This window comes from Siniperca chuatsi, linkage group LG17 (assembly GCF_020085105.1).
Source record: "Siniperca chuatsi isolate FFG_IHB_CAS linkage group LG17, ASM2008510v1, whole genome shotgun sequence".
NCBI classification, from domain to species: Eukaryota; Metazoa; Chordata; class Actinopteri; order Centrarchiformes; family Sinipercidae; genus Siniperca; species Siniperca chuatsi.
Window position 1 is genome coordinate 10,749,625 of NC_058058.1, and position 18,251 is coordinate 10,767,875.

The following is an 18,251-nucleotide window of genomic DNA, read 5'->3' on the forward strand; positions in this document are numbered from 1 at the left end:
GAGGGGGGGCGGGAGCAGACTATTTAAAGTGACGTGAGCTTCTAGTCTGTATGAGGGGTGGTTAGTGCCACAAGATGGCGGCTGACGAGGAGAAGGATGTCCTGCAGTGGATAGCGCGGAGCTGCGGGACACAAGTACTCAAAGTAATGAAGTACATTTACTTGAGTACTGTACTGAAGTACAGTTTTATGTATTATTTGAGTATTTCCGTTTTAAACTACTTCTACTCCACCACCATTTCAGAGGGAAATATTTTATATTTTACTCCACTGTTTTATTTGATAGCTTTAGTTACCAGTTACTTTGCAGATTCAGATTATTATTGCAAAATATAAATCAACTAATAAATTATGATGTATTATTATGGATTAAACTACTCAGCAATCTATAAAGTAGTTGAAATTAGCTCCACCTTTAATATTTTCTAAATCAAAAATACACATTTTCCCTCATACAGGTAGTGCCATTTATCCATCTAGACTGTTTTTGTGTGAGTTGCCAAGTTTTGGAGATATCTGCTGTAGAGATGTCTGCATTTTTTAATATAATGGGACTATATGGCACTCGGCTTGTGGTGCTTAAAGCAGCAAAATAATATATTTGAAAAACTCAAAAGCAACGTCTGTTTCCAGAAATCATGACCCGGTTACTCAAGATAATCCACAAATTCACATGAAACATGAAACAAGTTCACATGAAACAGACCTTGTTGTGAGCAGTCTGTTTGTGGATTATCTTGAGTAACCGGGTCATGATTTCTGGAAAGAGACATTGCTGCTGAGTTTTTATTATATTTATATTTTATTATATTCAAAAAAGGCAGACATCTCTTCAGCCAATATCTCCAGATATATTCAAATGAAGATCGATTTGAATCGCAAAATAGATTTCTTAAACCTAGCTCAACTCCCTGGTGGACGTGCAGAGACTTGATAATCATAAGCCTGCTATGAAAAGGAATAAAAATCTCTTTAAAAAGCAGCTTTAATTGCATTAACAATTCTGAGCAAAGTGAGTTCTGCAGTTAACCATTTAATACGTTTTTGTGTTTGAATGACACATTTTTAATTTCAAATCTAATGCCATATGTTCTGGCTCCATTGGTCTTTTAACAGTCAGAATATTTTCGTTGAGTTTATGTTTTTTGCTCACAGTATCTCAAGCTACATTTGGATTGGTTCTTTTTTTAATGTACAAACTTTTATTTTGTTGTATATTTGATCATGTCATCATTATGAGAATTAAATTGTGATAATTACATCAACAGACTATGATTTCTCAATAACCTGCATGTTATCTTTTAAAATCATTATTATATAAACACTCTTTCATTATACATCTAAGAAAGTGAGCCGTATGTATTTGAAATTAGTTCATGCCTAAAATGTATTGGTCACGATCCAGCTAACTGTCAATAAGCCTGCACCTTTGCAGGTTTGGATTTAAGGACTTGTTACTCTGACAACAGTTCCAGATTAATTTTAAACCAGTTTTGAAGAACCAAAAAAATCCAGACTCGTGTCAAACATTCTAATCTGGATACCTCGGTTATCCACTTACGAAGAAGGGGGCCCTGGACTAGTGAAAAGTATCTTTAAGTATTTTACTTAAACATATTGAATCATTTGCTTACCCTGCCATGGTCATGCATTTGCTAATATTTCCCAACATAAGTTATAATAGTAGATTCTCAAGCAAGTCTTTTGCAGCGGTTTTCCTCTTCAGATTGCTGCAGCAGCGTTAACAGTAACTTGATAGTAATTTGGTTCCATTTCTTTTCCTCATCTTACTATGGCTATGTGGTATTAATCACCCCTCATACACCCAAGCATGCCAAAGAAGGCCATGGCATGTTTGGACGCATCAGACCAAACCCAAAATGCAGACATGTCCCAGCTGTGGTTACACACACCTCAGCCTAAAAACACAAAAAATATTATATAAGTTTGGTCCACAGGTTCAAATGCAGCCAAGACTGGAGGCCAGATGTTTTCCATTTTCCTCAATACTTCTTAAGGCCTATAGAGACCAGCAAACTCCCCTGGATATCTCATTGATGATCAAACACCCAAACTCTGAGACAACCTTTTGTCTATTCTGCTGTCTGTTTAAACAATTTAAACAAAAGAAGCGTTATTTTTGATATGCATTTGATTTGTCATGCTGCCCTTTGTTGGTAAATCACATGATGTTAAGCAGACACACATCCACATCTTTTTTTTTCTAAATTGTACTTTATTTTCTTTTAAAGACATATGTTTTAAAACAGCAATTGTAGAGAATAAATAAAGAAACATTATGTTTTTTTTTTACTTCCATAGGTACATTTATGTAATTAAAAACTCTATAATAAGTGTGTTCATTGTCTTGAAGACCACAGGAATCCTCTTTTTTTTTCTTCTTCTTCTTAAATTAAAAAAGAAATTGTCACATCTCCCCCCTCATCAAATTGATTACCAAATAAATTAAACGTAAAAAATCAAGATAGAAAAATTCCCAGCCCTTCCTTCCGCTTTGTTAATTTGAAAAGTAGTGACAGCAGAGAATCTTAACTTGTGAAGTCCTTTAACTCCATCTTTAAACCAAGGTATGTACAGTGAGAGGAAATCCATTTCTCTTCCAGTTTAATTACCCCATGTTTTTAATTTACGTATAAATAATAAAACTAACTCTAAATAACAATATTACCAATGGTAATTATACAGAATAGTATTTTCTTTTGCCTCCGACTGCAGACTGGCCTTCTGTTAACGCCATAGACCACAAATCACACTATACAGTAGAACCCTGTTCAGTAGAATAACATCAGTGATATGCTTTTTCTTAACATGTAGATCTTGTTGAAGACAATAGAGTATGTACATAATATAAATGAATCCAGCTGTGGAATGATAGGAAATCTGGAGCACTTCTGATATTGCGGATGCTGATTCTGTTGATGTATTTGTTGCTGATATTACTGCTGTTGTTGTTTTTGTAAGCGCATACACGTGATACTGCTTTTTGTGAAGTGTTGCTCCTGTGCTATACGGTTGGTCAAACAACCAAAAAAGGCTGGGACATCCCAAGTGGTTTTCTTGATTGAACTCTTAGGTTTTCCTGTAGGTAAAGAAGAGGAGAGAGAGAGAGAGAGAGAAAAAAAGAGCACAGAGCATTTTAAACCAAATCACAGCAATTAAACACATACATTTAAGACTTTGGAAGTGGAGTGGTGTCTGCAATACACACTGCTTGCACTGATGCCTCAGGGGAATCTCAGTAATCAACTAGTGTCCATGCAACTCAAATAGTGACAGTCATACTGCTGCAAGTGTATGCACGTTCTTAGAAAATAGTTTGTCATCTCTTTTGGCAGGCAAATTAATTCAGAACATGCACAGTAGGAATTCTGGTGGGGATAAACTCTCCAAATCTTTAGGAAACAGTTGGAGATAATTTGGCATTTATTCTAATCATATTCAGAACCGTGTCATTCACCAAACTTTCTCAGGGAGGTAACATTTGAGATTCAGCATTTTAAATCATTGTGATGTGGGTTGCTGCAAACAGGGAATCTGCAGGTACAAGAAAAATCTATTCATGACTTTTTAAGATCTCTTTTTGGAAAGCCAGTTTATCTAAATTTACGACCAATTGTGTATCAGAGTTTATTAGATTAGATTATATAAATTGACTTTATTAAAACCCCCTTAACAAGCAGCCATTACAAACTCTCAAAATGTTTTATAATTTTCTATAAATTATAATTCTGATTTGAGATACCAACATTTCTAAAGATATCAAATATGTCAGGGTGAATTTAAGAGAAATGTGTACAAAATGACATCTAGGAAATCTAGGATATTTCCATTTGACAAATAGTGCATCCATAAAAAACATCCTTCAGTGCAAACAACATATAGCTTCAATATAACTTTATATATTTATATGACTTTAATGATATATTAAAGGGAAAACTGTATGTTAAGGGGTTAATGTAAAATTAAATGTATTGATTTGTTGTAGCAGAGTTTTGTTTATTATGGTTCAGAAAAAGATGATAAAAATCTAGTTTAGAGGTTGAAATGGATTCAAACTTTGCAACTTTTTATGCTTTTTTTTTCAGAAGCAGGGACATCTTCAAGTTTTAGATTTTTATTATAAAACATTTAACCTCAGACTTTTTCAGGCCTTTCATTTTTGTTCATTCGATTTCTTTTCAAACTTGGTCAGTGACCAGCAGATACCCTGTGCATAAGACACATTATGTGTTTTTGGTTATTATGAATGTTAAGTGGACGTTTTTGAATATGTTATTTGAATACTATGAATATTTTGGGGGATATATTAGTATTATGTTTTTGGAGGCCCAGAATTCCTACAGAGGAATGCAGTTCCTCAGCCAGCAGCACGTGTCACAGGAACCAAACAGCTTTACCCAAAACCTTCTAGAGTAAGGTTAGTGTCTCAGTTGGTACAACACACACACATTCACTTACACATGAATATTTTTTCACATCTAGTCAATACAAAACACTCACACAAATATAAATGCACGCACCTTCTGGTTGTCTCACACTCAGGTCTCACGCACAAACCAGGTCTCATTCATAAACAAATACTATGTTGTCAACCATTTACAGGGGCACGTTCAGTACATTTTCAATCTCACAAAAACCAACAAAGTTCAGGCACAAAGTCACTTGGAATTGAGTTACAACCAAACAAAAACCCCGCACTCACCGAAAACTACCACACCAACCAACTAAACAGAGGGAATATGTAAGAATGATAATCATGACAGACAACAAAAAGGAAACTAATCAAAAACCAAAAGGAAAAAATCCTAATATATCCATATTTGATGGACAACAGGCTAATTTAGCTCTTAGCATTGAAGCTTTTAGAGGACTTAAAACAGCATGTCATGATAATCAATTACTTACAGATGCTGAGGTAAAGTGACAGTTATTGATCAGTGTTTGCAAGGATTAAAACCAGGACAAAATAATAAGAGGAAACTCACAACGCACCAAACACAGTTCATGGTCGCCACAGTAACCCGCCATGCAGTTGAGCATGGTGAATCAAGGCAACGGCCCAAAAATAAAAATTGCTAATGGCAACCATCACAGGCAATATCGCCACAGCAACCAACACAGGCCAATTAACTTACAACGCAGTGAGAAGGAAGGGGGGGAGGTTTTAGCGGTTGCTAGGCAACCGTAGCCATAGCGACGCACGTCTCCACGATATATGTATGGACGGGACAGTCTTGAGAGTGGTGTGTTGTTTTTTTTCAGGAAAAATGGCATATGGCACAGCACAAAAACAATAAATGAAAAGTAAAACAAAAAATTAATGACGAACAGTAGTTGGCATTCAACCCTGCGACAGAACACTGGTTAGACAGAACATTTGAACCGAGTAGAAATCTACTTCTCAAATCAAACTGTCCCTACATAATGATCAAAAAAAGAAGGAGCCACTTTAACACAATGTATTTCAAACTGATGGTATTTTCAGAGTGCTGCCACCTCATTAAAGTTAATCTACTGTAGGGTTATTGACTTCTTCAGTTCCACATGAAAGACAGCAATTTACGTACTGAGCCAATTACATCCACTCTGTCTCTTTAACTTCCAGACACATTTCCAGCTGTCTATCAATCCCTCCCAGAGCAATCCCCATCTCCTTAAATATGTCAATATACAATAACTCACCTCCTTCAGTAAGGCCTGTTGGCATCCTTGGGCCTCTTCAGCTGCACCTTCAGTCTTTTCATGCCGATCTGGAAGCCATTCATGGCTTGGATGGCAGTCTGGGCACTGGATGGGTTGTCAAAACTCACAAAACCTGAGGAGGAAGTGACAGAATGAAAGAATCATACACAAACAGCCATGGTGTGGCAATAGGAGTATAAATGATAGGAAAAAAATGTGAAAGTAAATAAAGCTAAAATTACGTGTGGTGAAAACGTCTTTTCTCACATAAGCAAGAAAGTCTCCACAAGGTGACAATACACCATCACAGTGACTCACCGAAGCATTTACTCTGGTTGGTGGCACGGTCAACAAAGACCTTTGCAGAGATGACGTTTCCGAAGGGCAGGAACATCTGCAGTATCTCAGAGTCGGTGAACTCCTGTGGCAGGTGGTAGATGAAGATGTTACAGCCCTCAGGACCTGTACACAAATAGAGGAGAGCCACAACGACACAGATGTGACATGATAAGACCAGACAGTTTAGGCGATCAGTGAAAACTGCAGTGTTGAGGAAACATTGCAAAGTTGAGTTAGTGCGATTAACACGATGTGCAACAATTATAATACATTTTATTTGTAGAGTGCTTTTCTGAGAGGTGATTGCAAGTCACGTAAGTAAAAAATAAAACAAAAAAAAAATAAAACACAATACGTGTGCAGAATAGTAAAACAGAGCAGGACATAAAATCAAATATTAAAAGCAGTTTATAGTTCGACAGTTTTAGATAGAGTTAGATTGATACCACTCATGTCTGTACAGTAAAGGGAGGTCCACACCAAGAACGATAACTATAACAATAACTATAAATATATCGTTTTAAAAATCGTTCTAACTCAAGTGGATAGCAGAGTCCACACCACACCTATAATGCAAACAACAGTGGCGTACAATATCGTTGGGATCACTTCCAGAGCAATTTGATGAATGATAGAGATTCTGACAGCCAATCAAAATCCATCCGAATGTACAGGGTGTCACGTTCAACATGGCAGATGACATTGCGGAGAGGTTAAAAAAAACCCCACCCCTTTAACTATTATGAATGGCTAACGCTAGCTGGTAGGCTATCTAGCATTACCTCAGGTAGCCTAATGACTCGTCTTTGAAGAATTTCGTGAACCCATATCCTTCTGGTTTTCTTTTTGTTCCTATGTGCAATGTACAGCAGTAACAGGTCATCAATATCCATTTTCCTAAGCTGCCCAGTCAGTGACACAGCTGCAGTGTGCAGTGCGTGCTTGGGGCCACTGTTTACAGAACATTATCGTTCATCAGTATGGATGCTCACATAGTTATTGTTATAGTTATCGTTCTTGGTGTGGACGGCCCTTAAATATGCTTAATATTAGCTTAATATAAAACCTGGAAATGGGTAAACAACTAGCCTAGCTCTGTCCAAAGGTAACAAGATCTAGCTACCAGCACCTCTAATACTCACTAATTAATGCTGTTAGGTGGATTTTGTTGTCTTCGGACTGTGCTAGCTAACTGTTTCCAGTCTTTATGCTAAGCTAAGCTAACTGTCTCCAGGCTCCAGCAACATATTTACCATACAGACATGAGAGTCATATTCATTTTCTCATCTCATCTATCAAACTCAAAAACAAACAAAGAGACAATTACCATAACACCTCTGCATTTGTATTTAACACACAGATTTTTAAGGAAAAAGTAATTATTTTGAAATAACTTTAGGCCATACTGATGGAAAGAACTTCACAGGTTGGATCTTCTGTGGGCCTTAAAAGACCATACCAGTGTGTTTGCAAAGTTTCTTAAATATAGATCATTTATACTTTATATTTTTGCTGATCATTTTCGAGTGCATGTAATACAGGGTTAGATTTGTGGGTGTATTTTTCGTCCAGTTCTAGGCAGCCACTGGTTTACAATTCAGTGTTATATGGAATGACGATCAGTTCTCAGATTTATGTGTAAAGCTGTACAGTGACATCGAGTCCGCATTCTTTTTTTGTCAGTGTTGCATTATCATCGCTTGGTAATGCAGTTTAAGTGCAGATGATGTGAAAAGTCTGCACTGCATTATGAAAACATTGGCATGACAATAATATAGTTTTATATTATTGTAAATTGTATATCTTTCAGTTTTTGGACTCTTGGTCGGACAAAACGAGATTGGAAGACATCACCTTGGGCTCATTTTCACTATTTTCAGACATTTTATAGACTAAACAATAATCAAATAAAAACTACTGGACAGATTGGTTAATAATGAAAATAATCATTAGCTGCAGCTCTAGACAAAGATTAATGCAGACTTCAAATAAAATCATATCATTCGAGCAAGTTCTAAAAGTCTGCTAGTACATTTTCATATGCAGAAATGAATGAAAACCAAGAGATGCCTAGAATGGCAGCAAAAATACAGTAAACCTTTTAAAACACAGCAGCACTGTTTGCAAAATGGTTCTCTGTGATGTAAAATATCTGTGATTTGTGTAAATCGGCTAAAACATGCAAAACCACTAGAATGTTTTTCTAAGATATGATTATTCCACATTTGTGCAAAGAGCTTTGTGTTTACCTTCTCGTTGCTGCAGCTGCTGCGGTTGCTGCGGCTGCTGAGCCACCAGTGTGGGCTGGTGTGGGAACGGCTGTCCCACCAGGCTGTAGGCAGCAGGGTAGGTGGCTGATGGAGAGGAGGAGCAGGTGAGCAGGGAGCAGCGGTGAGGCAGGGAGAGACTGCAAACTAATCAGTTTTTCCTCAAAACAACATCTGACAGAGGTGCATTCCCACCTACATATTTGCTAAAACTGGGTGATGTTTTGCATATAGTTTGTGATGTATGACTCATTCTATAGAGCTGCAGGTTATTTACATTTTGTAATATATGTGCAAAAAAACTGTTTTGCATTCTGGTTACACAGACTCAGAAGATATTTCTAGGAACTAAAACAACAAAAATCTAAACTCCAGTGGTCAAATCTTATGTAAAGTGTACCAAAAAAGATTATTTGTGAGATTATTTGTTTCAATGTACATCTGAAATCAATTTGAACTTTGTAAATGTTCTACACCAAACACTGATGCTTAAAATAGTATATGCAGCTTATTATCAGTAGCAGCAGCAAGACAAGTACATAGCGATACATTTATATAAATAAATGGCAATTCATGTCACATTTTATGGTGTTATATCAGACACATCTAACACAGTTAATATTGAGAGTGTGAGGCTCACCTGTATAGTGCTGCATGCCTGTATAAGCTTGCTGCAGGGGGTCCAGGACAGGACTCTGAGCTGTGGCAGAGTAAACATATCGTCACCAACTGCTATATGCACACACACAAAAAAAACAAACCTAAATGCTATTTGGGGCACATCAGCATGCTCCAAATAACATTTAGTGCATTAGTTTCATTTCATTTCCTCCTAATAAAACCCTTACTGTTGCACATCAAAACAGGAAGCCTGTGAATCTGTGGAGGAATATTTTATGACAGCAACACAGTTACTCTTTATTTTCTAGCGTAGCTGCAGTGAAGGATGTTATGGCTATACCTTGATAGGCATGAACCCCATTGGTGTACAGGGCTTCGGTTGCTGATTGGCCGTTGGGTGGAGCTGGCACAGAGGGGTAGCTGATTGGTGGAGGCAGAGCAGGAACAGGTGTGGCTGCGATGGAGGGTGGAGTGCTGGTACCTGCAGACATGTTTAAAGCTTTTTTTTATTTTAATAAATTCAATCAACAGCATAAAAGACAAAGAGGAGAGAAGTACAGATTTGTGCAGAAACGACTAGTACATTAATAGACTTGTCAATCAGCAGAAAATGATTTGATTTTCATTTTTGATGATTGATTTTTTTAGTCATTTATCAAATACCAAGAGTAAGAGTCTACAGCGAGGCTAGTTTCTGACCTCTAGCAGAACCTATGTGCGTGCACGCGGGTGACACATTCCTGCCAATGGTTTTACACTATTCCACTGAACTACAGGTGGCAGTAACACGCCAAGAAACGCAGGAATGCACCAACAAAGCCGCAAGTATGAACAAAATGTGTTTGGTGGGTAACATTCATTGTAAAACTCCACAGGGTACTGCTAAGCAGGTAATGTTTACCATGCTCATCGTCTTAGTTTAATATGCTAACATTTGCTAATTAACACTAAACACAACACACAGCTGAGTCTGATGGGAATGTCATACATTTTGCAGGTATTTGGTCATAAACCAAAGTATTGGACAAATAAAAATTCTGACCTGATGACAGCGTTAGGCCAAGGGATCACTTAAGTTATTACAATTAATCCTGAGGGGGACAGCCCAACACTTTGGGCTCAAGTAATTCTGATGGGAAATTGTCAATATTTATGACATTACAAACTATAGACTTACAGATTTAGCAGTGAATTGAAATTTTAAAAATGTGTTGCAGCCCAAATCTGGACTAGAGACCAACCAATAAATTGGTTATTGCATATTGCAGATATATTGATATCGGCATAAACTGTGTGTCAGGCGATAAATAAAAAGACAATGCAGTACACAAATGCCGAAGAATTTGATATCTTTTAACCAGAGAGCAATGCCAGGTTTATTTTCCAACTGGTCACAGCTCTTTAAAAAGAAATTTAAGAGATCCTTATGAAAACGTTTTATTTTTATTTTAATAAAATGAATATCAGCTGATATATTGTCATCAACTTTTTAAAACCCTCCAATATTAACATTGGTATCGCCAGTATCAATAATATAGTATAATATAGACAATCAAAGTACCTGCAGGATGCAGGCACTCTAACTCACTCATCATTTTACTGTCTAAAGCTAACGTGGCTAATATCATGACAGACTGAAGAAGAAAAAAACTACAGAACAGATGTTTGTTATTTTGTCCTCTTACGTCCACCTCTCCATGTCTATCTGTCCTCATATTTCAAGCAGAAATCTAATCAAGGCCGGCCAGGGCCAGACATCTCTGCCTCTCATTACCTGAGGAGGGGGTGATGGATGCGATCGGCGTGGCAATGATGCTGCTGGGGTTGAGGGCGGCGAGCTGCTGCATCTGAACCGCCGCCACCGTGGCAACAGGAGAGAGGTAGGCCGACTGCGCCACCAGGGCCTGCTGCTGCATCAACTGGAGAGAGAGAGAGAGGTTGTGATTGAGAGGAGGGGAGAGAGGTGAGTCAGGAGATTCGGTGTTTAGAGTATGAAGTATGTTTAGAGGGATCTGTCTGTGTTTTTGTTTGTGTAGAGTGTAGGCTGTAAGTGTTCCCTGAGTGTAATCTCAGGCTTGTAAAGTAGAAAAACACCAGAAAACTTTAAAACAAATAACGGGATCCAGTCATAAAAATCAATAATTTCTGCAAGCTGCAACATAACACAGACTGACCAACTGTCCTTGGTGACTTGCACTGTTTTTGCAGACCTGTCCAGATGCTTCATGATCTTCATAATCAGTCATTGCGGCCAAATCAGGGTTATAATTGGTCTTAACATCGTGTAGTGTGCTCTGTGTCTGGGCTGTAAGGGTGAAGTGATAATATTAAATCCTGCCTCTGCTTTTGAGTAGTTTCAAGTATACCTGCACTTTCAATAGGCAATTTTATTTTGGGTTTTAATTTAACTTAACTAAGTATAGAATGTTGCTATAAATCAACACATCCATTACGAGTAAAAATGCTGTCAGGCCTCCTTAAGCATCACAAATTGAACAACTGTAAATGAGCCAAGTCTAAAACCATTTGCAGTAAACGGTCAATTAGCAATGACGAGAGCAGTAATGTGGCTTTACTCTACATTGTAAACTGCTATTTTTCCAGTTAAAATCATCTAGTATGACATTAAAACTCTTCTATTAGAATCATATCACACTGAAAAAGGTTTACTTACCAGAAGGTTAATTTTGCATCTTTGTTTTATATTTTGAGTCAAATATTTTTCACTTTTTGTCACATCAGCTTTTACTGCAGTACTTTTATTTCTGTTTAAGGAAAACATCAGTTAATTCAAGGCTTCCCAAATTTTTTTGCACCGCAGTTGTTTCTATGTAGGTAGAGTGTGTGTTTCTATGTTAACAGTTTTATTGTGGACCAACCATCAATCGCGTAATTGTTCTTCACAGACCTTATTTGCTCGGTATTTCAGTGTGGATATTTACTAAATTAAAAATAATAGATATAGACTTCTCAGTAACACTTAGGTAGTGTCCTCGTGAAAGGTAGAGTGTGTGTTTCTTAAGATGTGTCCGTGTGTGTGTGTGTGGGGGGGGGGGTCCTCACAGCCTGTGTGTAGGCGTTGTATGCTCCAAGGTGCAAGGTCATGGGACTGATCACTCCCAGCTGAGAGGCCACCTGCTGCATCCGCCGGAGCCCTCGCTCCTTCTCCGAATCGGCAAACTTCACCACCAGGCTGGATGAGGCGCCCTGCGGAGGAAATAGGACAAATCATAACTCATAACTCCATCTGTCTGACACTTTTCATATCAACGCAAGTCTCGACATCAGAAAGAATATCACCACTCAGTGAGGTTAAAACAGGTAACAATTAACTCGGTGTCCTGGTGGTCTAGGGTCTAAGACGCTGACCGTGTAATCACAACGTCAATGTGGTTCAAGACAAGGGACCTTTGTTGCAAGACATCCCTCATGTGTCTCCCCTCATTTCGTATCAGTTCTATACTGTCTGCCATCAAATAAAGGAAAAAATGCCTGAAAAAAAACTTAAAAACACACAAAACAAAACAAAAAACTGGTTATAATGCAAAAAATTTGTAGGCAATTTTAGCTTGAAACAGTTTACAACATGTTAGTTAACAGACAAAACAATTAAATTTAATAAAATGAAAATATATGTATATATTTATATAAAATGTCCCCAAAACTGAATTAAATATCTATTTTTCACATGAAATTAGTTGTTCTTTTAATTTAGTTGGCCTGCACCAAACCACAGTACAAATCACAGCAGAAAAAATTTATATATAGTATATTTCACAGTGTGCGTGTGTGTGTGCGTGTGTGTGTGTGTGTGTGTGTGTGTGTGTGTGTGTGTGTGTGTGTGTGTGTGTGGAGGAGGGGGGCAGAAATCAGAAAAGAGAAGTAGTGACTATTAGCTGAGTCACCACACTGAGTGCCTAAATTACTGGATTTGGAGCATCTAAATGTATATATTTTAGTATGTGAGTGACCATGTGTTTCCCTGACCATGTTAAAACTAAACATGGAGAAGCAGCGTTCAGTTTTTAACTGTTTTTAAATGTCTTTTTATTTTGCCCTGTGTTGTTTTTATGTTTTATTTAAAGCACTGAATTTCCTTGTTGTTGAAATGTGCTATACAAATAAACTTGCCTTGCCTTACGTGTCTGTCTGTGTGTGTGTGTGTGTGTGTAGGGGGGACTCACTGGTAAAGTACGACTCCCATGCAGTGCGTTGATGGCGGCCTGAGCCTCTGCGTTGCTCTGGTACTTTACAAATGCACACCCTACATGAAATGACACACCATTAAATGTGGCCTCACACACACACACACTCTCTCTCTCTCTCTCTCTCACACACACACACACACACACAGTATACAGAAACTACTTCCCTTTAAAAATACATTAGGAGCCGTCTTAAATCTAGTGCTTCATCAGTTACAGTGGCATCATTAAACATGATCCACAAGACATTCATTGCTTCATCAGTCACAGTCCGTAAACCACCAAACGCATCATTAGCCATGACCCATAAAACCTATTGCACCATTAGTCATGCCTCATGCAACAAACGCAGAAAAATCAAGCATCTGTGTTTGAACTGTCGCCGGACTTTGATTTACATGGCAAATATCATTAGCATTGTTGTTAGTGACAACAGTAATACATTCAGGTGATGGTAATGTGCTGGCGGCTTAATTCTCAGGGCTGGATAAAAATACAAACAGTTAAACAAAGTCAATGTCACTTTTATGTTCATGATCTGGCCTCCATTTGCAATAGGTTCATACTAAAGTACTTTAAAAAGCTAAAGGAAACCTGAGTTAAGGGTGTTTTGGAAATAGTGGAAGGTAAAGCTTACCAAAATTATCTTAGAGCTCATCATTTTATTCACTGGGACACATTTGAATTTAGTGATTAGGATTTTAGGTAGTCTAATCACCCTGGGTAATTTAAATAAGATGATGTGTTAGATCTTGTATCCATTTAAGTATACTGTAGGACATTTTAAAATCACTAAAATGGTTAAACTAACAGTGCTAACAGGGGTCAGTATTTAGCAGGAGGTCCTGGGTATAAATGTGTAAATGGCCAGGCACCAGACTATTTACTGGTGTTTTAATGCACTACAGGCCAGCATGGATATAATACTAATCATAGTCAAAATTCATAGATGAAGCTCTTTTGAATCTAAATCCTTTATATGTGTGGGACTAAAATTTGGATGATGTGAGATACTCAGAATCTATTACAGTTTTTAAAAACAGGTGTTTTTATTCAGAGAAATGGAAAGAAGAGAGATGGTTGAATGTACATAGTATTTTAGTAAAAATGTACAATTTGCATAATGAGTAAAACTATCTACTATGATTAAATCTGCAAGCCACAACTTTCACGTACGTCTGTAATGTAATAAAGACACAGCAGTCTTTGTTGTTATCATGATTTCGGGGCAGGCCAGGACCACTATGGAAATAAGTTATTTTAACTTGTGTCACGCTTCAGTTATATGCATAACAATGTCTTTGTGTTATACACTGTTTATAGTTTGCTTTATTTTGTGTTTCTGCATGTCCATGTTCCATGTTGGATTGAACTGATTTTGTGCGTTTCTCAGACATGATTTGACGTTACCTTTGCTGGTGCCGTCGGGCCCGCGGAGCACTGTGCACTCCTCTATGCTGCCGAACGGCTCGAACATCTTTCTCACATCGGTGTCCGTTTGCTGTTTTCCGAGCATACCCACAAACAGCTTCCTGTCTTCTAAGGGGAAGGAGATCGCCAAGATGGGAGAAAGAAAACAGGATAATGCGTGGATAATGTGAGTGAGATTATAGAGGGAAAAAGTAGGAGTAAATGGTTTATGGGGTAGATGATACAGGCAGTGAAAAGGGGGTGGGGAGGAAGGGAGAAGGGCCATGTCACTGTACATGCATGAATAACAGAACAACAACAGTGCGATAAGCAGCTACAAAGCAGGAGGGACATCAGCCTGCAATGCTTCAGAGCGCCACCAGAGTGCAGTAACTTGAACATCACCACAAACAAACAGCATCTGGCGGTGACTCAAATGTTTGTCACCCTCTGTGTTGTCAGAGAAGCTGCGCCGTCTGTCCCCGTCTGTGAAGGATCAGATCAGTGTTTCTGCATGTTTTAGCCCATTCACTACAAATCAGATGCACTTGCATTCCTGCAGACTATTCTCCAAAGCATACTGCAGATTTATCGATTGTAACCTTCATTTTTCAGTCATTTAGTCTGCTATTTATTTCCCATTCATTTTAGTATGGTACGAAATCAACTGTCAAGAGACTTCAGGCTTGAGATACAGAATCAGTCAGAGTGAAAATGTCATTGTCTTTATTGCTTTGTTCCATTTATGCAGTTATATGATATTGCGATTGAAAATGTGGTTTGATTGGAAAAGTCTGCCTGTGTGTTGTGTTAATGTGTTGGATTTGAGCGCTGGCTGCCGAATAGCATTGATTCACATGCTGGGTTAAAAAAATCAAACAGACAAATCAAACAATGAATGAATGAAAGGCCTATTAATAAAAACTAAGCATGTGTGGAGTACATACTGTATCTCAAGCAAGTTTCAGGTTTTCAAATTGATACCTTACTGAAACAAACAGCTGCCGTAAAACTATGATACGCTTTGGGAAATGGGCAACAATAATGTATAGTATATATGAATTGCAGTAAATGAGCAATAACATACAAAAACAGGGGTGCAGGTGTAGTTTGACAGCAACAAAACATCCATTTCAACAGGTGATTGAATCTAATACTGAATCTTGAATCATACTTTTGTAAAAACAATAGTTTGCTGGAGGGATGATAAAATCTTGCATATTTTCTATGCAAAACGTTGCTGTTGTTGCAATTGATTGATAGAAATGTCCTTAGTCATCAATTGATAATGTCTTGATTCCTGTGGTGTAATTTTAAGATACCGTCACCTTCTTAAGAACTGTAACTCAAAAACTTTAGATTTCACTTGTTGCAAGAAAAGCAAGTGTTTCAGTGTGGATACAAGACTGAATGACATTTTGGGTCGTGTACATGGTGACGGTGTTGTTTGAACAGGTGCTGTGCTTCTGGGTGGGGACAGGTGTCTCTTACCCCCTCTGCTCTCGCTGTCCGCCGGCTTCACTTGGATTGGACGGTTCATCTGGAAAGACAGAGACCACATGGCATGGTCAGTTTAAATACAGGACAGGTATCATGTATCATCAGGTGGTGATCATTAACACATGAAAAATAAATGAATGGAGTTTACATGCCAAAAAAAACAACCTTACAAACTTGAAATAATTAACAGTAATTTAAATTTCACCCTGGCAATGTGTCCAGTACTGTCTTGTAAAATGCAAAAGATGACATTTATACAGTATGTATTAACTTCATGTAACTCATATAGAAATGCTATTAATGCTGTAATATGACGTAACAGTGGCATATGCGTGCATGCATGGATGTTAGTGAATTTGGCCTGCGCTCCAGCCTCCTACGATCCCCCTCTAATTTCTCTCCTTTCCGTTATTTGCCAACTCTACTCGAACAGACCACGGCTGACACCGATACGCGTGATATTACATTCACAGTGTCATACAGTCTCTCTCTCTCCCCACCTCCTCTCTACGAGTCTCTCTGAATCTGCTCTAATCCTGCCGTCTATCGTTCCTTCTCCCCCTATCACACAAAACCAGGAAAAGCGCACACCCACGTGGGATTGGGGAAGTGATAAGATTAAGCACACTCGCCGGCTAATCTGGATTACAGGAACACGCAGCATCAGAATAGCAAGAGATTCTGAGCCTGACAGAGAGACAGAGACGGGGGTATACAGGGTTAGAAAGGAAGGAATAATATCTGAAAAAAACAAAGAATAAAAGAATGACAAAGAGAAAGGAGAGCACACACGACAGAAAAGGATTAGGTGACCTTTTCATAATTCATCAAAAGACAAGCTGCTGAAATGCCTTTTTTTTCTTTTCGTCTCCACAATCATTGTCCTCCCCACTATTTAAAAAAAACCCTATATGAAATTGTGCACACATCAGTGCCTCAGCGCCTCGTCTTTCAAATGTATAGAGCACGGCAACATTGAAAGGAGGTATTGAATCAAATAAAGAAAAGAACGAACAAGAGAGGACAAATGGGAGAAGGGTGGGATTGAGAAGGATTGGAAAGGAGCATATGGAGGAAAAGGATTGAGGTGGGGGATGTGTGTGTGTGCGTGAAGGGGAGGAGGGAGGGTGATGTCGGTGAGGAGTCGAGGTGAGAGCAACAGAGTGACACTCTGTTAACTGTGGCTTAATGAAGGTCTTAATTATGGAGCTGGTGACATTTCAGCCAGTCACTGATCCCGGGTCACTGATTGATCCGCTGTGATCGGTCACTAGGAGACACTATTGATTGGTGCAGCGGTCGTGCTCCGCCGCCAGGACCCGCATGCACAAACACCATCGCCTCCACGTCGCCACCGTACCGAACCACCGGCTGAAATACCACCAACACCTGCTGCAGGGGGCCCCTGTGTCTCCTCATCAAGAGCGTCCAATTGATTGCACCAATTATTAGGATGATAGAGTAGATGGAGGGGCAAAGTCTCAAAACCATCTTCCAATCAGTCAAGCAAATGTGGGCATCTGCTCCTGCAGTCAGTGAATAGTAATTTCTGTTTAAATTATAGTTAAGGTTTCGTCCTTACATAAAATTACCTTTAAAATGTTTTTGTTGCAGTGAAGATAACATCATCCTGGCTAAAATTCATGTACTCGTGATGTTGTGCTTTGGATAAAAGCACTCAACAAATATCACTTATATTATTATAGAAGGGTCTATTCATTGTCTCTTGTCCACTGTTTACCACTACCAATCACTTCTTACGTTATTTGTTCTTGTACACCTACAGTGTCGAGTGCAACAACTAAAATGTAGCAACCTGTGCAGAATGCAATATTATTTACTATTGTGCAATATTATATATTGACTATATACCTTACATATTCTGTACAATCTACTGCTGCCCATTGAGATTCAATTTGTACTCTTACTTTTTAGACTTACTGTAAATTAAGTGTTTTAAATGTCAAACTACACTTTGCTTTATTCTTACTCTTCGCTTACACTCTTTATCTAATTGTGTATTTTTGTACATGTCGGACTGTAGACAGTCCCACCATTCTGTGTTTATGCTTTTTTAAGATGGTTTTCATCAAAACATGGTCACATTTAAATAAAATCATAATGCTCTCTCAGCTTTCTTATCCACTTAATTTGATAGTGCATTCCATATTTTATGAAAAAAATGTTTTAAGGGTTGAGCTGAAAGT

The 18,251-nt window shown here is 38.2% G+C and overlaps 1 protein-coding gene across 6 annotated transcripts in view; it reads right to left on the reverse strand.

Annotated features, from left to right (window-relative positions):
- Positions 1–2,214: 2,214 nt before the first annotated feature.
- The window catches only part of celf3a (cugbp, Elav-like family member 3a), a 34,189-nt gene continuing 18,152 nt past the window's right edge, over positions 2,215–18,251 (reverse strand). Inside the window, exons 6-17 of one of the 6 annotated variants that reach the window (XM_044171134.1) lie at positions 16,036–16,084; positions 14,992–15,030; positions 14,545–14,670; positions 13,114–13,193; positions 11,993–12,136; positions 10,704–10,848; positions 9,270–9,410; positions 8,949–9,008; positions 8,291–8,455; positions 6,021–6,164; positions 5,703–5,835; positions 2,215–3,099 (exon numbers count right to left, since the gene is read on the reverse strand). In XM_044171134.1, coding sequence (XP_044027069.1) covers positions 5,708–5,835; positions 6,021–6,164; positions 8,291–8,455; positions 8,949–9,008; positions 9,270–9,410; positions 10,704–10,848; positions 11,993–12,136; positions 13,114–13,193; positions 14,545–14,670; positions 14,992–15,030; positions 16,036–16,084 — 1,221 coding nt within the window. In that variant the 3' untranslated portion in view covers positions 2,215–3,099; positions 5,703–5,707. Of the gene's footprint in view, positions 3,100–5,702; positions 5,836–6,020; positions 6,165–8,290; positions 8,456–8,948; positions 9,009–9,269; positions 9,411–10,703; positions 10,849–11,992; positions 12,137–13,113; positions 13,194–14,544; positions 14,674–14,949; positions 15,031–16,035; positions 16,085–18,251 lie in introns of all 6 variants that reach the window. The other 5 variants (XM_044171135.1, XM_044171140.1, XM_044171138.1 and 2 more) reach the window with 5 other exon arrangements.